The following is a 26634-nucleotide window of genomic DNA, read 5'->3' as shown; positions in this document are numbered from 1 at the left end:
ACACACACACACACACACACACACACACACACACACACACACACACACACACACACACACACACACACACACACACACACACACACACACACACACACACACACACACACACATTACCCACAAGTGCAGGGCACAAAAAGTAATGTAGACAGACAGACACACACACACACACACACACACACACACACACACACACACACACACACACACACACACACACACACACACACACACACACACACGCACGCACGCACGCACGCACGCACGCACACAAATATATCCTCATTAGCGCCTCACCTGTTTCTAACTGTTACAATGCAAACTGGAAAAACACCAGGCATTTCGCCTTGCTTCTCACTCTCCAGCTCTGTATTTGTCAAAACGGATAAGATTCTGCCAAATAATGCACAGAAACAATGGAAAATCTTCACATTTCCCTCACAATGCAGAACTTTATACAGCAGTACATTCCGGGCCCTTAGTAACTAGGGTATAGGCTGCTCTCGCCGTGTTCCTTTAGCCTGCATAGTTGAAGCCTCTCCGCCATGTATCTTCATTGGCCCGCTGACAAGCAGGGATGTGTGAAGTTCTCATTTCCCCTCCCTTTATTTATATCGCTAGCCTGCCATTTTGATCCTGCCTCGAATACAGAATTAGTGATTCCCTCCACTATACCGCCTTGTCCTTGAGTTTACCTCCAAGGGCATCTCAACTATCCAGGCAGAGCAAGGCTATTGTTATTTTGTTTTGTGCGTAATGTCGCCTCTAACTCAGCAGGTATGGTTATGAAGGGCAAATGATGATGGAGCTTTAAAAGGAATGCTTATGATTATAGTGTTTTGCCTTATGTGCACATGAGTATTTTGGGTAATCAATGGTTCCATTCGTACGATATAAGAGGATGCTTTATTTTATTTTATTTGACTTTTTAGTTTTTTTTTGTCCATTCAATCAATTTAAAGCGAGTATTTGTCAAATATTTTGTCCCAGGGACCCCCAGAAGCAAAGATTTGAGTTACAAATGTTCGCTTTAAAAATATATATATTCAAAGATTTGCACAAAGTTTCACGATTTTTCAAAAATAGCAGATCTACAAGCTAATAGCGCGGCACTTGGTGCCACGCTATGAGCTTGTATATCTGCTATTTTTTTAAGAAATCTAAAATGAAAGAGGTGCGTTCCCTGATTGAATGGGTTGAAGGGTGCTTTGTGAGGACAATGGGTTTTATTTAACACAGTATATGCCACAATGGAACACTGGTTAAGTCCTTTCAAAAAGCCTGTGCACTTTGTATCTATGCTCCATTGGTATCGCATCTTTTTCAAACGGTGTAGTGCACCCAACTTGGAAACTGGAAACTGGTTCAAGCTTGTGGAAAGTGGGACTTTGTAAGATGACTGTATCTGTATAAAACTAAACTTTCCAGGCAGAACACATACTGTAACTAGAGTACATCGTTGCTGTCGGGCAGAAACCCGAAATCTCCATATTCTATTCATATATAACTTTTTTTGTGTTTTTTTTTCCGTAAATCAACGCCCCACTTGATCGTACTACAGCGTCACATCAAAGCATCAAAAACAGTAGATCCGCAAGCTCGAAACGCGGCGTGAAGCCAAGCGTTTTGAGCTTGTAGATCTGCTACTTTTGAATTTGAATCCTGAAAATGAACAGTTTTGGACATAATGAGCTTTCCACCCGACAGAGACGATATGATCACATAAGACCAAATGGGAATTCTTTCCTGCTAATTAACATTCAGCTAAACACACTTCACACTACATTAACACTCTCAGTCATATTCCCCACAGTTACCACCAGTGATCCCTGTCTATGCCTCAAACAAAATGCACACGTCCAGTACACACTCACAGCACAATGCAGATCGCCTTCACTGCAAGCTTTGGTTTATACAGTGGATACGAACTTTATCAAGCCACAGGTGCTGTGTGTGGAGAACGCACCTGCCTGTAAACTCGGTTTGTCATTGTGAATAAAGCTCAGCTGTCCATCTGGAATATGAGCGGTATGATGATTCAGTGGTGCTGTCAGTATTACATCTGGCCCCATAAGTGCTGCCTCTACCACTAGCCTGCTCCCCTGGGCTTACTGGCCTTGTTAGTTTCAACACACACACACACACACACACACACACACACACACACACACACACACACACACACACACACACACACACACTCACACACACACACACACACACACACACACACACACACACACACACACACACACACACACACACACACACACACACACACACACACACACACACACACACACACACACACACACACACACACACACGTGGATGCGTGCACACAAAGACACACGCAAACGGGGACAAACATGCATGCACACACAAAGACATGCAGGTAATACATACAGTATGCATGCACGTACGTACACCAATACCACAACACATTGTAGACACATGCGCGTATTCATGTGCCTTCATACATGCTAAAAATGTATGCATAAAAATACACACTTGCACATTATGCACTCCACTCAAAATGCACATTCATAATGCATTCACACACACACACACACACACACACACACACACACACACACACACACACACACATGCGCACGTGCATTCACATACAGAGTACATGTAGTGCTATCAACGCACATTACACATCACTGTAACAATGCAGAAGGCAGTTTCATACAGAACTCATACACAGGCACCGATCACATCATAATGTACGGAAAGACACTAACCGTTCACTAATGTCACTGTGAGTCACTAATGTCAGTGTGCTCTGATAGGAGTGCTATGGTAAAGCTGCAAGGTGAGAGAGAGAGAGGAGAGAGAGAGAGAGAGAGAGAAAGAAAAAGAAAAAGAGAGATGGAGTGCGGAAGAGAGAACAGAGAGAGTTCCAGTTCATTTCTCTAGGTGGATTGGAATGGAAATGATGTGTTGCTACAATAAGAGGCAGACACATTGAGATGAGGGAGTATTAGTGCTGCGATGAGGAAATGGACGTGTTCTGTACCATTGGTTCTGATGGAAAGGAAACGATGTGAATGTGTGTGTGTGTGTGTGTGTGTGTGTGTGTGTGTGTGTGTGTGTGTGTGTGTGTGTGTGTGTGTGTGTGTGTGTGTGTGTGTGTGTGTGTGTGTGTGTGTGCATATATACGTGTCACGGTGTGTCAATGATGAAAGTGTGAGCGGCAAGATGTGTGGGAGAGTGTTAAATAGAGAGAATGAGAAAGCGTGTGTGTGTGTGTGTGTGTGTGTGTGTGTGTGTGTGTGTGTGTGTGTGTGTGTGTGTCTGTTTGTGTGTGTGTCACACTTCTGAACGTGCAACCCTCTCTTCTCACCCTGTGCCTCTTGTTTTGATTTTCCTTCACAGGCGTACAAGAGGAAAACCGAGGCAGCCAAGAAAGAGTACCTGAAAGCGCTGGCTGCTTACCGAGCCAGTCTGGTTTCCAAGGTAACGCTTATGACACGCCGGCCCTGGCTAATAACTGATGATGGATTGGATGGAAAATCCCTGCTAATGGGCTGGGCGGGGCTTCCTTCGGTGGAGGCAGGGAGGGGCAACAAGAGCAGTCCATATTAGGAACAATACCTGATTTCCATAGGCTGCAGTTAGGGGGGGTCCAGGGGGGTTGGGGGATTGAGGTCGCAGCGGTGATACGGGGTGGGGGGAGGGGTCAGGCGGTTCCAGACGTTAAACATATGCTCATAATTTCTACAAAGCAAACAGTGAGTGGAAGTAAGAAGGTCCCTCTACAGTACACAGTAAAATCCTCAGTGGTAATGTATCCAACTCAGAGAGCACACACATTTAACCAAATGGACCCTTACGGGTCATTTGTACACTCTCAGAGTTAAATTAACACTCTGTGCATACGTGCATGTTTCATACAAGCCATTGGTTTTGAGCCTCCTTTGCTTTTGGGAAATATAAATTTTTCAATGTTGAGAGCTCACAAAAACAAGAATTTTATATACTCTTTTACTTTGTAACTGTGTGGTGTGACAATAAAGTTTGATTGATTGATTTATTGATTGATAGATTGATTGATGTCACAACACGACGTGTTGTGAGCTTGTAGATCTGCTATTTTTCGCGAATGTTTCCCCCAGAATAGGAATGCTGGGGGTTCAAGCGGTCAAATCCGGAAACACATACAGTTAATTCAACATGCACCGTCACTGGTTTCACACGCCAACACTTCTAATTCTGATCCATGACATGGGCCTATGAATGATGGGTCCATGCGTCTCCTCAAAGGGTTTCATGGAGGGGAGACAGAAAGGCTTCCGGGGAAGGGACTATAGATAGCATTGTTTAGTGCCGTCTTGTATTAACAACACACAATGTAGAGCAGCAAAGATTCCTTTTGTCATTCCATTTGTTCTGCAGGCAAACAGTCTCATTTCCCTTCCCTTGTCTATATGCATGTGCGTGTGTGCGTGTCTGTCTCTCTCTCTGTGTGTGTGTGTGTGTGTGTGTGTGTGTGTGTGTGTGTGTGCGTGTGCGTGTGCGTGTGCGAGCGCGCGTGTGTGTGTGTGTGTGTACACACACACACACACACACACACACACACACACACACACACACACACACACACACACACACACACACACACACACACACACACACAAGAAGAGTAAGTGTGCATGGCCCGGCTCTTTCTCCTATTCCCATCCATCTGTCAAGGTGTCTATTGATCATTACCTTGGCCCCAGCTCTATTCATACAAATGGGCTCCATTACTTCCTAATCAACACTGATGGCTGGAGATGAGCAATCTGACAGCTCATCATAAGGCCTGGAGAAGGGTGGAGCAGGGTGGGGGTGGGAGGAGGGGATATTTGAGGTGCACTTGCTCAGAGAGTGCTGATTTACAGAATGAAAGGGTTCAAGTTTGGGCGTCAACTGGGAAAACGTGTGTGCGTTGTTGTGTATGTTTTGTACATTTGAGTTGTACAGTAGCTGTCAGTGTATCAGATATTATCATCATCATTAGCAAGGGGTGGGGGTGGAAAGTATGCAATCAGTGCTTGAGGAGCGAGTGATTGATTGATGGATGATTAATTAGAGGTTGAGCATTGATTCTAAATAATATGCCACTAATTGGGAGGCAGTGCATGGATTTCTGCCTTACTTTCATCGCTGGTTCTCAAAGTGGGGTTCTGGGACCCCCAGGGGTCCTTGAGGTGGTTCCAAGTGGTCCCCAGCTAAACGAGGAACAGTTTAAACAAATAAACACATAACATTTTTCGGCTGTTCAAAATAAGCCAATCTATCAACGTGTCGCAATGCAATGTGTTGAGAGCTTGTAAATCTAGTATTTTGAAAAATATATATATATATATTTTTATCTTCTCTTATTGGGGGTCCCTGCCTGGCACAAAATATCTTCAAACAGGGGTCTTCGTCCAAAAATACATATCAATGGGGGGCCGCATCCTTGACATGAAAATGTTTGAGAAGCTCTGACTTACATTATTATTCTCTCCATCTGCTCTATCTCGTCTCTCCACAGACATATAACGACCCTGAACCAAAAAGTGCCCAGCAGACCAGCCAGCCCTCCCACCTGCTGCCACCCAAGCAGCCCCTGTACAGCGTGCCCCCGCAGTCCTCCTCTCCCTACCTGGGCCCGCCCGGCTCCTTCCCCCTGTCGGACCTCCAGAGCTTCGCCGGGCCTCCCCGCCACGCTCTGGCCCGGACCCTCAGCCAATCCCAGATGCTGCCACCCAGCATGAGTGCCTCTCCCCCGTCCCCCTTCCAGATCAGCCCTCCGCTGCACCCCCACGCGCAACTCTCCCTGCACCAGAGCTCCCTGCTCAACCAGCCAATCCGCATGCAGCAGGTGCAGTCCCAGCCAATCATCTCGCACCAAATGGGGCTCCATTCCCCTCCTCTCAGCCAACAGGTGGGAGGAACGACTCAAACAGTAACACATAATGCTGCTTCTCCAATACAAATGAAGAGAATTACTTACATGCACCGCACCCAAGTGTGTTCTGCAAAATCATTAGAAGATGATATCAATGATAATTGACTCTGGTGGGCCGTTTACACAATACACAATATCCACAATTAATAATGTCTGTAGTTCCATTACAATATGACATATGTTGCATCGTTATTTGTTATACTGTAGGTGGGCTTGCCATGTTCTGGAGATTTATTTTATTTTATAATTGTTTTACAAAAAAGCATAAATGCCATTCCTTACTGCTTCTAGATAATGGTCAGTCTAATTCATATGCTGATCCTATATCGCCACAAATAGGAACATATTCTGACCATAACCCTGAATTATTTTAACCTCTCATTTCATGACAATTTGAATCATATTTAAAGGCTGTAACAGATTTTAAGTACCCTCTCGCCTGCTGTCCTCCCTCAGGGCTTCTCCCATATTCAGGCTGAATACCAGAACAGTGTGGGGGGTTCTCAGTCGCCGGGGGCCCCCAACCCAGTGCATGGACAGAACCCTGACTGGGACGGCGAATACTGCAACAGGGACTGTGGACCCAACCACTGCGGGTGAGCACGTTACATCTGCTAGCCAGCAATGCTGTTCCAAATGTGGAAAAGATCCGATTTTTAACTGTCAGCACAGGCCTGAGGTTTTCCTAATGTGTGTCGCAAAAAAAACAGATTTTCTGCTCCAGTGTAACAGCTTAGGACATTTGATTGGGCAAGACTAGAAAAGAGTTGTGTGACAAAGTTATTCATTTTCCAAATGGATTCCTCTAAACTACATCACTTACACACTCAGGAACTCTGACAAAATTAATCACAAACTGTGATTTCCATGCTAAAGCACCAGCAAGCATCCGCCTTGAAATTGAAACGGGTAATGCAGGAGTAGAACAACGCTTTTCCCACGCTCTGAAAAAGTGTGACATCCAATTAAGTTTCCCTTTGTTTTGCTCAGTACACATTGCCTTATTGAATCAAGCTATTCAGGCAGGCACAGGATTGAAGCTGCCTCGTCTCGCACCTGAAACTCTGTGTTACTATTCTGAGAGGCAGCAAAGTGTTTATGCCTTGTCTGTACAAGTGAATTATCTGGATGTCAAGTGGGATCATACCGGGGTCAAATCATCTTTAAAGTAGTTTGAAACATACTGAGTGTTTTTTGGCTTATGTCAGCCTCTGTGTCAGTTGTGTGCAGTTTTCATTTATAAGTGTCAACGAAGATAAATTGAGAGCAGATTGTATTCGGCATAACACGGACTTCGTACTATCTCTTGCGTGATTTTCATCCATTCGTTGTTACACGTTGTTTGCCTGCTATTGTTTGAAGGGATATTTCCCTTTTTACTTCAAAAGTAATTGAAAAAACACAGCCCCTTCATTTATAAGAAGGACAATATCAGTCACCAGAACCAAGGACGTGTTTTTGATGAATCTATCATGTTTAAAATGGAGTTTGAAGTTATGATGGTTTTATATAGGAAGGGGGCGTGTCTAAGGATAAGGATAATTCCTTTTAACAGGTCGTTCATGAAAGTCCTTGCGGTCTTGTTTCCAATGAGAACCTGTGAGCAATTAGGGGTTAAGAGTCTTGCTCAGGGACAAATTTCATTTCATCGACACATATGCTGGGATGGCCTGGAATCGAACCTGGGGCAACCAGGGCCTCTGGCTCCCTAGGCGGGCTCACTAACCACTCAGCTATGGCCGCCCCATGATTAAATGAATATCAAATGTATAAATACTGAATCAAGCAACTTGTCAAGGGTGCTCACAAAAGCCTGATTAGATGTTAAAATAACCCCAGACATGTTTGAAAGCAAAATATCATGTTGCTATCTTGGTCAGGTCCAATAAACTATTTGACCCATATCTCACTGGAATTTAACATACATCTCAAAGTCTGTCTATTTTGACCTAACCTTTGTTTATATGTTGCTCCTCAGCAGTGGCATGGGAGCTCGAGACAAGCCTCTCTACCTCACTTGAAGTTGAAGGACCTCCAAACGTCAGACTCCAGGGGCAGGGAGCTTTCCAACATAACGACAACATCATCATTATGTCATCTTCTCCCACCATCTTGTTCTTTCTTTTTATTCTGCAGGATTTCTAAAATCCCAAAGACTTGCTACAGTTACTTCACCTATTTGCCAAGCACTTAGACCGGACAGGAGCCCGAGGCACTTCTCTTACTTTTTACCCCCGTTTTCTGTGAACGTTCCATTTTCGCTGGGACCAGGAGCTTTGAGCTCATGCCATCCTACTGGATATGAAGACCAAAAAATGTCTTCTTGTTTTGTTTTGAGAATTTTAAGGGTGATTTTCCCTTCTCCACTCCATTACTCAGTTTTTGCCATGGACTGCCCACATTGGGGAGATCAAATGCTCTAAGCGTACTCAGTGTATAGGGATCTTGGTTAGGAAGAGCTAACGCAGGACCCTAGAATATATAAAAGTCACCTCACCAGGGGTGGATATACTTCAGCAAAGACTGAAACACCCAAACGAAAGCAAAGCTAAACTTAAACCAAGATAGTCAAAAACACATTTAAACATTTGTACATCATCCTACCCTTAGTAAAGGACTCCCTCATTATGTATTTTTTCTTTCCCTCACAGAGTGATTGTAAATATCACCAAAATGGATTCCTCTCTTTATGTGTGTATTTAGCTGCGGCCCCTTGCTTTTTCTTTTTCTTTTGGACTTTTTCTTTTTTGATTATGTGATTTTTGTGCAGGCCGATTCAGTGATGGAATACACACACTAAAACTTGTGTTGAAACTGTGTTCACTGGTCTTGCCTCTCTCCCTCTCTCTCTCTCTCTCTCTCTCTCTCTCTCTCTCTCTCTCTCTCTCTCTCTCTCTCTCTCTCTCTGAGAAAGAGAAAAATAACAAAGACTGTAAAAAGTTTCAGTTCCTCTGGTGGTTCCTGTACTGGGGGACTTCCTGTACCGACAGAGAGCATCACTCTTCAAACATGGCCTCAGGATGCCACTGAACTGTTAGAGGTCAAAGGTTGCAACCTCTCCTTTAGCTCCTCCTCCTGCTGGTCTTAGGGACCACGCCCCCTGCTTCCCACAGCCCCGCCCATTATTCCCCATATTCCCCAACACCACTTGTACAGGTGAATTTAAACAAACAAAAAAAAAGTTGCTAAATGTGAAATGTTACTAAAGGAAAAAAAAAAAAAAACTTAACAGTGGGTTTTAAAAGTTTTTGACTAGTTTTATTAGGTGTTTTAGAATTGTGTTGAACTCATCTTTATCATTTTTTGTGAAGAAAAAAAAAACACGACGTAAGGCATTTTAATTCTTAAGGCATTTCTTTCTTTCTCTTTTTTTTCCTCTTCTTTTTTTTCTTTTTCTCTTTCTCATTGTAGCAGGATTTGAGTTTCTGAAGCCCAGTCAAATGGGGTAGATATTTTCATTTTGAGTATAAAACCTGCCAAATGTTTCTTTTAATTGTAAAGCCAGTGGTGAGAGAGCCCATTTACGTTTTGTTGAATATCATATGTTTTGCAATATGGTCATTCTATTTAATTTGGTTGCAGGTTTCACATATATTTATGAATGATATGAAGTAACGTTTTGGCTTATTTTCATCAGGGTGCATTATTATTATTATCATTATTATTATTATTATTATTATTATTATTATTATTATTGCTCAAATAACATGATTATTTGAATAATTATTTTTACATTAACTTGTTGGTGGCACATTGCCAGTGTACCAGCATTAAATTCATTTTGTGTCACAGATTGCTTCTTTTGTTTTCTTTTGTCTGTAATAAAATGTTTTAAGTGGAGAATTGAAGGAGTCTGTCTCAACTCATTTGCACCCATTCAGTGCAGTTTATTTTGTATTGATGAAGACACTCATAAAACATTACATAAGGACTGTATTGATACTGTAGCTACTCTGCATCACTGTGTAGGCTGGTATTCAACATTTCATAAGTCCTATGCCAACTTACACCTTTGCCAGAAAAGTGCTGAGTTGTTTAGACAATGAGACCCTAACAGCATATAAAAAATATCTGTTTTCCCTGCTTATGTCTAAGGCAAGTCACGAGTACTTAGACTTTCATACAGTCACAATGTAAAACTGACGGTTGGGTGTTCCCAGGTGCTGTAGGGTGATGCGTTAAAGTTTCACAGTGTACATTCATGTCACAAAATGTCATGTGTCTATGCATTGGATTTTGTTTTGTTTTTGACACACATATCATCCAGATAATATATCAAGATGTATTTCTCTGTCCGGAGTCTGTGCGTTACAGATGATTGAATGATGGGTTGATGCAGCAGAACATGGTCTCTTGGTCAGGTCCACCTGAAAATGAAAAAACGTTGCCTCTCACTTATGAATTTCACAGTTGCATTAAAGATAGAATAGAAATGGAATCTATCACCCTCTCTCTCTCTCTCTCTCTCTCTCTCTCTCTCTCTCTCTCTCTCTCTCTCTCTCTCTCTCTCTCTCTCTCTCTCTCTCTCTCTCTCTCTCTCTCTCTCTCTCTCTCTCTCTCTCGATGACACAGTGCCCCCTAGAGTCACATTTTTAAACGCACCCCAAAACAATGTCTTCCTATTATTACACAATGGGAGGAGAAAATAAGGTAATTAAAGTCCAGCAAGTCCAGAGTAGGTGAACTGGAATTACACTTTGACGCTGACATAAAACATATTTAGTAAAGGAATCCATGTTAAGGAAAAGAAAATGGGAAGAACTTCTCTGTGCTAACAACAACCTGCCTGTTGCTCATCATTCATTCATTGTTTGTTTTGAATTCATTTTCAGTTGATTCAATGAACAGTCTGAGTAATATGAGTCAAGTGAATGGACTAATTGTTTTTTTTTCTGTTCTGCTGCCACGTAAAGGCTATTGGTGTTCCTCTATCGCCATCTGCTGGTGGTAAATATAGAAATACTATGGCACACGTACGTAACTTTAAAATTGGTTTTCTTAGCCTCATCCACTTTTTGTTTGTTTCCGACCTATATAAATTAATCATAAAAATTCAAAAGTAAATGTTAATTCAGGAATAAAATAAATGATTTTTTAGCTTGCCTTCAAAGCATTAAAAGTCAGGTGAAGTTGGACCTTGTATTGTGAACTGTACTTCCAGGTACTTTTTCCATGTCTTTCTAAATAAAGTACTTCAATCAATCAATCAATCAATCAATCAATCAATCAATCAATCAAGTTAAACCAACCGAGCTTGCTCAACAAAATAAAATATTTTGAAACTATATTCAAATGTTTTTTTTTGCAAAAAAGTATAATTATTAACTTAAAATATTAACTAATACGCTGCATCTTTTAGGTATTTATTAGGTTGTTGCTTTTTCGTGCATTTGTATTAGGAACTACATCATAACAACACATAATCATTTGGGCAATATTGCATACCTGCCATCCTCAGACCGTCCCATAACGCAGATAACAGGAGATTTTTTTTCCAGGGGGGGGCTCTTGACCCCTTAGCTGAGAGAGAGATGAAGCAGGGACCCCCTCTATATTGTATACAATTGTGTTTCAGATTAACCTTTATATTTTACTTGGTCGGCTCTTTTTTCCCTCTACACCTATACCTCTTTGCCAAAAATAGCAGATCTACAAGCTCACAACGCCTTGCACCACAAAAGTTCTCCTCAGAAAAGGGATGCTAGGGTTCAAGTGGTTAATGCGAAAAAAATTAATCATATCACACAAAATTTGGCGGACCCCCTGTAGTAACTCTGAGGACCCTCTAGGGATCCCGGACCCCCTATTGAAGACCCCTGAACCACTGCTGGAGTCTCCGAGTCTGGACTACTGCTGGTTCACAATTCAGAACAGCTATCCAGCTATAACGTTTAATACAAGTAAAAGCAGTTTATGAATAAGTGGAGTAGCTACAATAAACAAAGATATTGTTATTAGCATCTTTTAAGCCAGACAACACACCGGAACCCACTCAAAAAACAGCACATTCAGCAAAAAAAAACAAGACTCTCCCCACCAAAATCGGCAAGACACACCATCTCACCCCAACACCCCAACCTGCTTCCGGTCTCCTAAAAAGGCTTCCGCCCACTTCACGCAGAAAGCTACGCGAGACTATGCAGATTCTGCATAGTCTAATGCATTGTCAATGCGGCCAATGGACATTTAAAGGCAGGCTTACAACTAGCCTACATACTTACGCCTAGTAACCTCAATCATACTTTAAAATGTTCATCTTACTATGGACATGTTTGCCTGAAAAGGAATCTTTGAAATGTTTAATAGTTTTAGAATTGTACTCCTTTAAAAGGTCAAAGATTTAGAATGGAGGTCGATGGACGAATTTGGGACCTCAAAAAAACACTTTCACCTAGAAACTCCATTCACAGATCAAAAATTCCACCTTACTGTGGACATGCATGCTTGAGATTTTGTCTTTGAAATCATTTGTAGTTTGGGAGATATTTCACTTTAAGCGCCAATGCATTGTCAATGCGGCAATGGACATTTAAACTTTTACCTGTGGCTTTTACCTTTATCTAATATTGTAGTGAATACCACACAAGTTAACAGACTACATCAGAATCTCTGTGGTGCAGTGGTTTAGATACAGGGCTTACAACTGGAAGGTTCCCAGTCCAAATCCAACTTGGACATTTTTCCAACTTTTACCTGACTCTTGCACCTTCAAATCGTTTCGGTAGTGACACCATTGTGTCACTACCGAAACAAAAAATCACTAAGTGTGGAGGCCAAAATTGTTCCCCCAAAAACCTGTTAGGAGTACGTTTCAGGCAATTTATAGTTGATTGGTAGTACTTTGTAGTGACTATTTTTTTGGTTCCTAACATTCATCGAGCTCTGGACTTAGTAATTTTTTTTTTCGTTTCGGTAGTGACACCATTGTGTCACTACCGAAACGAAGTTAAATCCGAAAAAATCACTAAGTGTGGAGGCCAAAAAAAAAATTGTTCCCCCAAAAACCTGTTAGGAGTACGTTTCAGGCAATTTAAAGTTGATTGGTAGTGACTTTTTTTTTGGTCCCTAACATTCATCGAGCTCTGGCTCTGGAATTTTTTTTACTAACGAAACGAAAAAAAAAAAAAATCCCCCAAAAACCTGTTAGGAGTACGTTTCAGGCAATTTAAAGTTGATTGGTAGTGACTTTTTTTTTGGTCCCTAACATTCATCGAGCTCTGGACTTAGTAAATTTTTTTCCGTTTCGGTGGTGACACTACCGAAACGAAAAAAAAAATGTTTCCCCCAAAAACCTGTTAGGAGTACGTTTCAGGCAATTTAAAGTTGATTGGTAGTGACTTTTTTTTTGGTCCCTAACATTCATCGAGCTCTGGACTTAGTACATTTTTTTCCGTTTCGGTATTGACACTACCGAAACGAAAAAAAAAAAAAATCCCCCAAAAACCTGTTAGGAGTACGTTTCAGGCAATTTAAAGTTGATTGGTAGTGACTTTTTTTTTGGTCCCTAACATTCATCGAGCTCTGGACTTAGCAATTTTTTTTCCGTTTCGGTAGTGACACTACCGAAACGAAAAAAAAATAAAATCCCCCAAAAACCTGTTAGGAGTACGTTTCAGGCAATTTAAAGTTGATTGGTAGTGACTTTTTTTTTGGTCCCTAACATTCATCGAGCTCTGGACTTAGTAAAACATTTTCCGTTTCGGTAGTGACACTACCGGAAAAAAAAAAGAAAAAAAATCCCCCAAAAACCTGTTAGGAGTACGTTTCAGGCAATTTAAAGTTGATTGGTAGCGACTTTTTTTTTGGTCCCTAACATTCATCGAGCTCTGGACTTAGTACGTTTTTTTCCGTTTCGGTAGTGACACTACCGAAACGAGAAAAAAATTGTTCCCCCAAAAACCTGTTAGGAGTACGTTTCAGGCAATTTAAAGTTGATTGGTAGTGACTTTTTTTTTGGTCCCTAACATTCATCGAGCTCTGGACTTAGTACATTTTTTTCCGTTTCGGTAGTGACACTACCGAAACAAAAAAAAAAAAAATCCCCCAAAAACCTGTTAGGAGTACGTTTCAGGCAATTTAAAGTTGATTGGTAGTGAATTTTTTTTGGTCCCTAACATTCATCGAGTTCTGGACTTAGTAAAATGTTTTCCGTTTCGGTAGTGACTACCGAAACGAAAAAAATAATGTTTCCCCCAAAAACCTGTTAGGAGTACGTTTCAGGCAATTTAAAGTTGATTGGTAGTGACTATTTTTTTGGTCCCTAACATTCATCGAGCTCTGGACTTAGTCAATTTTTTTCCGTTTCGGTAGTGACACTACCGAAACGAAAAAAAAAAAAATCCCCCAAAAACATGTTAGGAGTACGTTTCAGGCAATTTAAAGTTGATTGGTAGCGACTTTTTTTTTGGTCCCCAACATTCATCGAGCTCTGGACTTAGTAATTTCTTTTCCGTTTCGGTAGTGACACTACCGAAACGAAAAAAAAATAAAATCCCCCAAAAACCTGTTAGGAGTACGTTTCAGGCAATTTAAAGTTGATTGGTAGTGACTTTTTTTTTGGTCCCTAACATTCATCGAGCTCTGGACTTAGTAAAACATTTTCCGTTTCGGTAGTGACACTACCGAAAAAAAAAAAGAAAAAAAATCCCCCAAAAAACTGTTAGGAGTACGTTTCAGGCAATTTAAAGTTGATTGGTAGCGACTTTTTTTTTGGTCCCTAACATTCATCGAGCTCTGGACTTAGTACGTTTTTTTCCGTTTCGGTAGTGACACTACCGAAACGAGAAAAAAATTGTTCCCCCAAAAACCTGTTAGGAGTACGTTTCAGGCAATTTAAAGTTGATTGGTAGTGACTTTTTTTTTGGTCCCTAACATTCATCGAGCTCTGGACTTAGTACATTTTTTTCCGTTTCGGTAGTGACACTACCGAAACAAAAAAAAAAAAAATCCCCCAAAAACCTGTTAGGAGTACGTTTCAGGCAATTTAAAGTTGATTGGTAGTGAATTTTTTTTGGTCCCTAACATTCATCGAGTTCTGGACTTAGTAAAATGTTTTCCGTTTCGGTAGTGACTACCGAAACGAAAAAAATAATGTTTCCCCCAAAAACCTGTTAGGAGTACGTTTCAGGCAATTTAAAGTTGATTGGTAGTGACTATTTTTTTGGTCCCTAACATTCATCGAGCTCTGGACTTAGTCAATTTTTTTCCGTTTCGGTAGTGACACTACCGAAACGAAAAAAAAAAAAATCCCCCAAAAACATGTTAGGAGTACGTTTCAGGCAATTTAAAGTTGATTGGTAGCGACTTTTTTTTTGGTCCCCAACATTCATCGAGCTCTGGACTTAGTAATTTCTTTTCCGTTTCGGTAGTGACACTACCGAAACGAAAAAAAAATAAAATCCCCCAAAAACCTGTTAGGAGTACGTTTCAGGCAATTTAAAGTTGATTGGTAGTGACTTTTTTTTTGGTCCCTAACATTCATCGAGCTCTGGACTTAGTAAAACATTTTCCGTTTCGGTAGTGACACTACCGAAAAAAAAAAAGAAAAAAAATCCCCCAAAAAACTGTTAGGAGTACGTTTCAGGCAATTTAAAGTTGATTGGTAGCGACTTTTTTTTTGGTCCCTAACATTCATCGAGCTCTGGACTTAGTACGTTTTTTTCCGTTTCGGTAGTGACACTACCGAAACGAGAAAAAAATTGTTCCCCCAAAAACCTGTTAGGAGTACGTTTCAGGCAATTTAAAGTTGATTGGTAGTGACTTTTTTTTTGGTCCCTAACATTCATCGAGCTCTGGACTTAGTAATTTTTTTTCCGTTTCGGTAGTGACACTACCGAAACGAAAAAAAAAAAAATCCCCCAAAAACCTGTTAGGAGTACGTTTCAGGCAATTTAAAGTTGATTGGTAGTGAATTTTTTTTGGTCCCTAACATTCATCGAGTTCTGGACTTAGTACATTTTTTTCCGTTTCGGTAGTGACTACCGAAACGAAAAAAATAATGTTTCCCCCAAAAACCTGTTAGGAGTACGTTTCAGGCAATTTAAAGTTGATTGGTAGTGACTATTTTTTTGGTCCCTAACATTCATCGAGCTCTGGACTTAGTACGTTTTTTTCCGTTTCGGTAGTGACACTACCGAAACGAGAAAAAAATTGTTCCCCCAAAAACCTGTTAGGAGTACGTTTCAGGCAATTTAAAGTTGATTGGTAGCGACTTTTTTTTTGGTCCCCAACATTCATCGAGCTCTGGACTTAGTAATTTCTTTTCCGTTTCGGTAGTGACACTACCGAAACGAAAAAAAAATAAAATCCCCCAAAAACCTGTTAGGAGTACGTTTCAGGCAATTTAAAGTTGATTGGTAGTGACTTTTTTTTTGGTCCCTAACATTCATCGAGCTCTGGACTTAGTAAAACATTTTCCGTTTCGGTAGTGACACTACCGAAAAAAAAAAAGAAAAAAAATCCCCCAAAAAACTGTTAGGAGTACGTTTCAGGCAATTTAAAGTTGATTGGTAGCGACTTTTTTTTTGGTCCCTAACATTCATCGAGCTCTGGACTTAGTACGTTTTTTTCCGTTTCGGTAGTGACACTACCGAAACGAGAAAAAAATTGTTCCCCCAAAAACCTGTTAGGAGTACGTTTCAGGCAATTTAAAGTTGATTGGTAGTGACTTTTTTTTTGGTCCCTAACATTCATCGAGCTCTGGACTTAGTACATTTTTTTCCGTTTCGGTAGTGACACTACCGAAACGAAAAAAAAAAAAATCCCCCAAAAACCTGTTAGGAGTACGTTTCAGGCAATTTAAAGTTGATTGGTAGTGAATTTTTTTTGGTCCCTAACATTCATCGAGTTCTGGACTTAGTACATTTTTTTCCGTTTCGGTAGTGACTACCGAAACGAAAAAAATAATGTTTCCCCCAAAAACCTGTTAGGAGTACGTTTCAGGCAATTTAAAGTTGATTGGTAGTGACTATTTTTTTGGTCCCTAACATTCATCGAGCTCTGGACTTAGTCAATTTTTTTCCGTTTCGGTAGTGACACTACCGAAACGAAAAGAAAAAAAAATCCCCCAAAAACATGTTAGGAGTACGTTTCAGGCAATTTAAAGTTGATTGGTAGCGACTTTTTTTTTGGTCCCCAACATTCATCGAGCTCTGGACTTAGTACATTTTTTTCCGTTTCGGTAGTGACACTACCGAAACGAAAAAAAAATTGTTCCCCCAAAAACCTGTTAGGAGTACGTTTCAGGCAATTTAAAGTTGATTGGTAGTGACTTTTTTTTTGGTCCCTAACATTCATCGAGCTCTGGACTTAGTACATTTTTTTCCATTTCGGTAGTGACACTACCGAAAAAAAAAAAAAAGAAAAAAAAATCCCCTAAAAACCTGTTAGGAGTACGTTTCAGGCAATTTAAAGTTGATTGGTAGTGACTTTTTTTTTGGTCCCTAACATTCATCGAGCTCTGGACTTAGAACATTTTTTTCCCCAAAAAAAAAAAGGAGTACGTTTCAGGCAATTTAAAATGTTCATCTTACTGTGGACATGTTTGCCTGAAAAGGAATCTTTGAAATGTTTAATAGTTTTAGAATTGTACTCCTTTAAAAGTTCAGAGATTTAGAATGGAGGTCGATGGACGAATTTTGGACCTAAAAAAAACACTTTCACCTAGAAACTCCATTCACAGTTCAAAAATTCCACCTTACTGTGGACATGCATGCTTGAGATTTTTTTCTTTGAAATCATTTGTAGTTTGGGAGATATTTAACTTTAAGCGCCCAATCCATTATGAATGCGGCCAATGGACATTTAAAGGCAGGCTTACAACTACATACTTATGCCTAGTAACCTCAATCATACTTTAAAATGTTCATCTTACTGTGGACATGTTTGCCTGAAAAGGAATCTTTGAAATGTTTAATAGTTTTAGAATTGTACTCCTTTAAAAGTTCAGAGATTTATAATGGAGGTGGATGGAAGGTTAGGGTTAGGGTTAAGGGACCTCAAAAAAACACTTTCACCTAGAAACTCCATTCACAGTTCAGAAATTTCACCTTACTGTGGACATGCATGATTGAGATTTTTTTCTTTGAAATCATTTGTAGTTTTGAACCCCAAACCTTATACTTTCAAATCTTTGACACAGCTCTCATGCCACAGAAGCTTGGTGGAAGCAAGAGAGAAGGAAATACTTAACCTTATAGAATTTAGATGGCGAGTGGAAATGTGAAAATGTGCCTAATGGCAGCCTTGAACACCAAACCTTGCACTTACAGACCACTGACACAGCTCTCTTGCCACAGAAGCATGCCACAGAAGCATGGGTAGCACTTTACAATAATGACCCGTTATAAAGCATTTATAAACGTTTATAAGTAGTTTGTAGACTATTAACAAATCATTAACAACCTGTTTGTTGACATTTGTAAATGATTACTAAAACCTTTATAACTACAGTTACAAATCATTTGTAAAGTATTAGTAAGTAGTGAACTATTCATGAATAAGCCATTTATATACATCTGTAAAAGATTATTAAATCATTTGTAACGACCCATTCTAAAGCATTTATAAACGTTTATAAGCCGTTTGTAGACTATTAACAAATCATTAACAACCTGTTTATTGACATTCGTAAATGATTACTAAAACCTTTATAACTACGGTTACAAATCATCTATAACGGTATTAGTAACTATTCATGAATAAGCCATGTATAATACATCTGTAAATGATTATTAAATCATTTGTAACTGATGTTACATAATATATACAAGCTATTGGTAGCTTGTTCATGTTTAACATATGCTTTGTTAAACATTCCTAAAGTATCTATAAATCCTTAGTACATGTTATTATGTGCCCTATAGTAAAGTGAAGACAGTTCATCATTTACAACTGTCTGTTAATGTGTTTGTTCATGTTTAACATGCTTTGTAAAACATTCCTAAAATATCTATAAATCCTTTGTACATGTTATTATGTGCCCTACAGTAAAGTGAAGACAGTTCATCATTTATGACTGTCTGTTAATGTGGACTTTCTCCTTACCTGTTGCAAACTACCTGGCTTTCATGAATGCAGACACCAAACAATTACTAGAATTATCATTCATGTTAAGCAAATGATGCGTAAGACATTCGTAAAGAGTATGTAAACCATTTGCAGACGTTATCATGAGCCTGAGCCTATAGTTGCTTCTTTTGGGCTTGTTTTCATAGACCTGTCCGCTTGTTTCTTTTGCAAAATCTGGCAACACACTGACTACCTGCATTACACCTGCAGTAGCCTACTAGGGAGGAAGTGAACAGTGATGCAGTTGCAGACTGGACAGAAATATGTCTAATTCATGTTTTATGTGTTTTAACTGTCTTGTTGCAGGTGATCGAGGTAACATAAAATGGCTAATCTTACACACATGAAGTAGCATTATGACTAGGGGGTATTTTGATGTTGGCTGTTTGTATCCACAATGTTTGTTTTGATGTGTAGGCTAGTAATGTCCTCCATGCTTAGCAGTTTAGCTTAGCAGCTACTCCAAGCTGCTACTCTGTGATTCTGTTGTGATTAATTTCTTTGTTTAAATGTCAGTGTGTGTGCTGTGGCCAAGAGTTGCTACATTTTATATCTTAATAAATTGTTGTATACTTGTATACTATATAACGTTACTTTTGCCACTTTTTGATGTCACATGTTTTACTAATCACTGTTAAACATGAAATAATAATGCATAGTCTTCACTTTACAACAAGGCCCATGATAACGTTAGCAAATGGTCAACACACTCTTTACGAATGTCTTACGAATCATATATTAAACATGAAAGATAATTCTAGTAATTGTTTGGCATCTGCATTCATGAAAGCCAGGTAGTTTGCAACAGGAGAAAGGAGAAAGTCACATAAACAGACAGTTGTAAATGATGAACTGTCTTCACTTTACTATAGGGCACATAATAACATGTACTAAGGATTTATAGATATTTTACTCTACTCAGAGTCATAAGTTTACAAAATGTACTAAAGTACAGTGAACGTCTGTGCGGTTTGTCTTCATCACTGAAAATAACGTACATGTAAACTGATATAAAACTGCTGTCATGTGCAGTTGGGGTGAAGAAACACAACCATTTCACTCCTAATGATACCTATTTGATTTGACATCCTGACTTGCTGCTGTAGCTGAGGCTTGAACCTGTTACCTGCGGCTCACTAGTCAGTGACTATCCATTCACCTACAGCTGTTTCCTTGGAATCTGTGGTTCTGAAACGTTTTGTTGTCAACCCCCCAAATTGACATGTATTTGGGCAGTGGACCCCAATGTGAAAAGATGTAGTGTCAGGGCCCCCCATGAAAAAGATTTATATTTATGCTGTAACACATTTTTTAAAAGTTATTTGTCTTGTTTGTTGTTCAAGTCAAAGCACCAGGAAGGCTGTACTTGTCATCCAACTGTTAGCTCAATGGGTGAGACGCAGTATACATGATCCAGAGGCCATGAGTTCAAATCCCATTGATGTCGTTCCTATGATTCTTTCCTTTGCAGACTGGCTTCCAGAATATCAACTGAAAACTACCAGGAAGGCTGTACTTGTCAGCCATCTGTTAGCTCAATGGGTTGAGACGCAGTATTCATGATCCAGAGGCCATGAGTTCAAATCCCATTGATGTCTTTCCTATGATTCTTTCCTTGAGTGGGTTCGATTCCCACTCCGAGGCATGTGTCCCCGGTAACTTGGGGCAACGGATAAATTGACTGATATCCTTAGTGATGCTTCCCTTTGCAGGGAGGCATGCGTTAATCCGACAGACCTTTTCTCCGACTATGTGGCATCCGCGTGCGGTTAGGGTTAGGGTGCGGGTTTGGTTCGGGTTTACTGTTTAATGTCGGAGCACTGCGCTGTCGGAGGAATGCGCTGTCGGACTAACGTATTGCACCCCCCTTTGCAGACTAACTTCTAGAAAACAAGTTAAAACCACCAGGAAACCTGTAACTCTCAGCCAACAGCATAGCTCGACTGGTAGAGCGTCTGTCCAATAACATGACTTGACTTGACTTGAGTAACGTCATTCATACTTTAAAATGTTCATCTTACTGTGGACATGTTTGCCTGAAAAGGAATCTTTGAAATGTTGCATAGTTTTAGAATTGTACTCCTTTAAAAGTTCATAGATTTATAATGAAGGCGGATGGAAGGTTTTGGGACCTCAAAAAAACACTTTCACCTAGAAACTCCATTCACAGTTCAAAAATTCCACCTTACTGTGGACATGCATGCTTGAGATTTTTTCTTTTGAAATCATTTGTAGTTTTGGAGATATTTAACTTTAAGCGCCCCATTCATTGTCGATGCGGCAATGGACATTTAAAGGCAGGCTTACAACTACATACTTACGCCTAGTAACCTCATTCATACTTTAAAATGTTGATCTTACTCTGGACATGTTTGCCTGAAAAGGAATCTTTGAAATGTTGCATAGTTTAAAATTGTACTCCTTTAAAAGTTCAGAGATTTAGAATGGAGGCGGATGGAAGGTTAGGGTTAGGGTATAGGGACCTCAAAAAAACACGTTCACCTAGAAACTCCATTCACAGTTCAAAAATTCCACCTTACTGTGGACATGCATGCTTGAGATTTTTTCTTTGGAAATCATTTGTAGTTTTGGAGATATTTAACTTTAAGCGCCCCATTCATTGTCGATGCGGCAATGGACATTTAAAGGCAGGCTTACAACTACATACTTACGTCTAGTAACCTCATTCATACTTTAAAATGTTGATCTTACTCTGGACATGTTTGCCTGAAAAGGAATCTTTGAAATGTTGCATAGTTTTAGAATTGTACTCCTTTAAAAGTTCAGAGATTTAGAATGGAGGCGGATGGAAGGTTAGGGTTAGGGTATAGGGACCTCAAAAAAACACGTTCACCTAAAAACTCCATTCACAGTTCAAAAATTCCACCTTACTGTGGACATGCATGCTTGAGATTTTTTATTTTGAAATCATTTGTAGTTTTGGAGATATTTAACTTTAAGCGCCCCATTCATTGTCGATGCGGCAATGGACATTTAAAGGCAGGCTTACAACTACATACTTACGCCTAGTAACCTCATTCATACTTTAAAATGTTGATCTTACTCTGGACATGTTTGCCTGAAAAGGAATCTTTGAAATGTTGCATAGTTTTAGAATTGTACTCCTTTAAAAGTTCAGAGATTTAGAATGGAGGCGGATGGAAGGTTAGGGTTAGGGTATAGGGACCTCAAAAAAACACGTTCACCTAGAAACTCCATTCACAGTTCAAAAATTCCACCTTACTGTGGACATGCATGCTTGAGATTTTTTCTTTTGAAATCATTTGTAGTTTTGGAGATATTTAACTTTAAGCGCCCCATTCATTGTCAATGCGGCAATGGACATTTAAAGGCAGGCTTACAACTACATACTTACGTCTAGTAACCTCATTCATACTTTAAAATGTTGATCTTACTCTGGACATGTTTGCCTGAAAAGGAATCTTTGAAATGTTTAATAGTTTTAGAATTGTACTCCTTTAAAAGTTCAGAGATTTATAATGGAGGTCGATGGACGAATTTGGGATCTCAAAAAAACACTTTCACCTAGAAACTCCATTCACAGTTCAAAAATTCCACCTTACTGTGGACATGCATGCTTGAGATTTTTTCTTTTGAAATCATTTGTAGTTTTGGAGATATTTGACTTTAAGCGCCCCATTCATTGTCGATGCGGCAATGGACATTTAAAGGCAGGCTTACAACTACATACTTACGTCTAGTAACCTCATTCATACTTTAAAATGTTGATCTTACTCTGGACATGTTTGCCTGAAAAGGAATCTTTGAAATGTTTAATAGTTTTAGAATTGTACTCCTTTAAAAGTTCAGAGATTTATAATGGAGGTCGATGGACGAATTTGGGATCTCAAAAAAACACTTTCACCTAGAAACTCCATTCACAGTTCAAAAATTCCACCTTACTGTGGACATGCATGCTTGAGATTTTTTCTTTTGAAATCATTTGTAGTTTTGGAGATATTTAACTTTAAGCGCCCCATTCATTGTCGATGCGGCAATGGACATTTAAAGGCAGGCTTACAACTACATACTTACGTCTAGTAACCTCATTCATACTTTAAAATGTTGATCTTACTCTGGACATGTTTGCCTGAAAAGGAATCTTTGAAATGTTGCATAGTTTTAGAATTGTACTCCTTTAAAAGTTCAGAGATTTAGAATGGAGGCGGATGGAAGGTTAGGGTTAGGGTATAGGGACCTCAAAAAAACACGTTCACCTAAAAACTCCATTCACAGTTCAAAAATTCCACCTTACTGTGGACATGCATGCTTGAGATTTTTTCTTTTGAAATCATTTGTAGTTTTGGAGATATTTAACTTTAAGCGCCCCATTCATTGTCGATGCGGCAATGGACATTTAAAGGCAGGCTTACAACTACATACTTACGCCTAGTAACCTCATTCATACTTTAAAATGTTGATCTTACTCTGGACATGTTTGCCTGAAAAGGAATCTTTGAAATGTTGCATAGTTTTAGAATTGTACTCCTTTAAAAGTTCAGAGATTTAGAATGGAGGCGGATGGAAGGTTAGGGTTAGGGTATAGGGACCTCAAAAAAACACGTTCACCTAGAAACTCCATTCACAGTTCAAAAATTCCACCTTACTGTGGACATGCATGCTTGAGATTTTTTCTTTTGAAATCATTTGTAGTTTTGGAGATATTTAACTTTAAGCGCCCCATTCATTGTCGATGCGGCAATGGACATTTAAAGGCAGGCTTACAACTACATACTTACGTCTAGTAACCTCATTCATACTTTAAAATGTTGATCTTACTCTGGACATGTTTGCCTGAAAAGGAATCTTTGAAATGTTTAATAGTTTTAGAATTGTACTCCTTTAAAAGTTCAGAGATTTATAATGGAGGTCGATGGACGAATTTGGGATCTCAAAAAAACACTTTCACCTAGAAACTCCATTCACAGTTCAAAAATTCCACCTTACTGTGGACATGCATGCTTGAGATTTTTTCTTTTGAAATCATTTGTAGTTTTGGAGATATTTGACTTTAAGCGCCCCATTCATTGTCGATGCGGCAATGGACATTTAAAGGCAGGCTTACAACTACATACTTACGTCTAGTAACCTCATTCATACTTTAAAATGTTGATCTTACTCTGGACATGTTTGCCTGAAAAGGAATCTTTGAAATGTTTAATAGTTTTAGAATTGTACTCCTTTAAAAGTTCAGAGATTTATAATGGAGGTCGATGGACGAATTTGGGATCTCAAAAAAACACTTTCACCTAGAAACTCCATTCACAGTTCAAAAATTCCACCTTACTGTGGACATGCATGCTTGAGATTTTTTCTTTTGAAATCATTTGTAGTTTTGGAGATATTTAACTTTAAGCGCCCCATTCATTGTCGATGCGGCAATGGACATTTAAAGGCAGGCTTACAACTACATACTTACGTCTAGTAACCTCATTCATACTTTAAAATGTTGATCTTACTCTGGACATGTTTGCCTGAAAAGGAATCTTTGAAATGTTTAATAGTTTTAGAATTGTACTCCTTTAAAAGTTCAGAGATTTATAATGGAGGTCGATGGACGAATTTGGGATCTCAAAAAAACACTTTCACCTAGAAACTCCATTCACAGTTCAAAAATTCCACCTTACTGTGGACATGCATGCTTGAGATTTTTTCTTTTGAAATCATTTGTAGTTTTGGAGATATTTGACTTTAAGCGCCCCATTCATTGTCGATGCGGCAATGGACATTTAAAGGCAGGCTTACAACTACATACTTACGTCTAGTAACCTCATTCATACTTTAAAATGTTGATCTTACTCTGGACATGTTTGCCTGAAAAGGAATCTTTGAAATGTTTAATAGTTTTAGAATTGTACTCCTTTAAAAGTTCAGAGATTTATAATGGAGGTCGATGGACGAATTTGGGATCTCAAAAAAACACTTTCACCTAGAAACTCCATTCACAGTTCAAAAATTCCACCTTACTGTGGACATGCATGCTTGAGATTTTTTCTTTTGAAATCATTTGTAGTTTTGGAGATATTTAACTTTAAGCGCCCCATTCATTGTCGATGCGGCAATGGACATTTAAAGGCAGGCTTACAACTACATACTTACGTCTAGTAACCTCATTCATACTTTAGAATGTTGATCTTACTCTGGACATGTTTGCCTGAAAAGGAATCTTTGAAATGTTGCATAGTTTTAGAATTGTACTCCTTTAAAAGTTCAGAGATTTAGAATGGAGGCGGATGGAAGGTTTTGGGACCTCAAAAAAACACTTTCACCTAGAAACTCCATTCACAGTTCAAAAATTCCCCCTTACTGTGGACATGCATCCTTGAGATGTTTTACCTTGTAAAGATTTGTAGTTTTTGAAATATTTAACTTTAAGCGCCTAATGCATTGTCAATGGCAATGGATATTTAAAGGGAAAAGGGTACAAAGTTTTGAAGGCTAAGTTAACAGAGCAAGTCAGAACCTCTGTGGTGCAGTGGTTTAGTTACAGGACCTGCAACCAGAATGTTACCGGTTCAAATCCGACCAGGACAGGTTTCCAACAAATACCTGACTCTTGCACTTTATCTGATCTTTCACTGGAAAGCGTGTAAGACACCATAGAAAGTATGTACCATGATGGAGCAGTGGTTAAGATTCAGGCCTTACACACTGAAGGTCCTGAGTTCAAATCTCGCAAGGACATCTTTCTAACTTTTACCTGGGGCTTTTACCTTTATATAATCTTTCAGACAAATTCCACGCAAGTCAACAGAACATGTGAGGACCTCTGTGGTGCAGTGGTTTAGATACAGGACTTGCAACCAGAAGATTCCTGGTTCAAATCCAACTGCCACACTTTTTTTTTCTTTCCCAAGACTCAAGACCCAAAAGAGTCTTGAGTCGAACCAATTACTCCCGCGGAGACATCAAATTTCTCTTTTGGGCCTTGAGTCCCAAGACTCAAGGCCCAAAAGAGAAATTTGATGTCTCCGCGGGAGTAATTGGTTCGACTCAAGACCCAAAAGAAGGTGAACTGACTGTAATGATTCAAAATGTCATATATAGAATAGAAACCCCATTCAAACTTTAAAATGTTGATCTTACTCTGGACATGTTTGCCTGAAAAGGAATCTTTGAAATGTTGCATAGTTTTAGAATTGTACTCCTTTAAAAGTTCAGAGATTTAGAATGGAGGCGGATGGAAGGTTAGGGTTAGGGTATAGGGACCTCAAAAAAACACGTTCACCTAGAAACTCCATTCACAGTTCAAAAATTCCACCTTACTGTGGACATGCATGCTTGAGATTTTTTCTTTTGAAATCATTTGTAGTTTTGGAGATATTTAACTTTAAGCGCCCCATTCATTGTCGATGCGGCAATGGACATTTAAAGGCAGGCTTACAACTACATACTTACGCCTAGTAACCTCATTCATACTTTAAAATGTTGATCTTACTCTGGACATGTTTGCCTGAAAAGGAATCTTTGAAATGTTGCATAGTTTTAGAATTGTACTCCTTTAAAAGTTCAGAGATTTAGAATGGAGGCGGATGGAAGGTTAGGGTTAGGGTATAGGGACCTCAAAAAAACACGTTCACCTAGAAACTCCATTCACA

General features: G+C 39.4%; 1 protein-coding gene across 2 annotated transcripts in view; it reads left to right on the top strand.

Annotated features, from left to right (window-relative positions):
• LOC311054482 (TOX high mobility group box family member 2-like) overlaps nucleotides 1-9782 on the top strand; it is a 100762-nt gene extending 90980 nt beyond the window's left edge. Inside the window, exons 6-9 of one of the 2 annotated variants that reach the window (XM_084070488.1) lie at nucleotides 3385-3465; nucleotides 5531-5923; nucleotides 6404-6543; nucleotides 7929-9782. In XM_084070488.1, coding sequence (XP_083926614.1) covers nucleotides 3385-3465; nucleotides 5531-5923; nucleotides 6404-6543; nucleotides 7929-7968 — 654 coding nt within the window. In that variant the 3' untranslated portion in view covers nucleotides 7969-9782. Of the gene's footprint in view, nucleotides 1-3384; nucleotides 3466-5530; nucleotides 5924-6403; nucleotides 6544-7925 lie in introns of both variants that reach the window. The other variant, XM_084070487.1, reaches the window with a different exon arrangement.
• The last annotated feature ends 16852 nt before the right edge of the window (nucleotides 9783-26634 follow it).

This window comes from Gymnoscopelus microlampas (genome assembly GCF_963454915.1).
Source record: "Gymnoscopelus microlampas genome assembly, chromosome: 10".
Classification (NCBI taxonomy): Eukaryota; Metazoa; Chordata; class Actinopteri; order Myctophiformes; family Myctophidae; genus Gymnoscopelus; species Gymnoscopelus microlampas.
The sequence above is the reverse complement of the archived record's forward strand: the minus strand, read 5'-3'. Positions and strand labels throughout refer to the sequence as shown.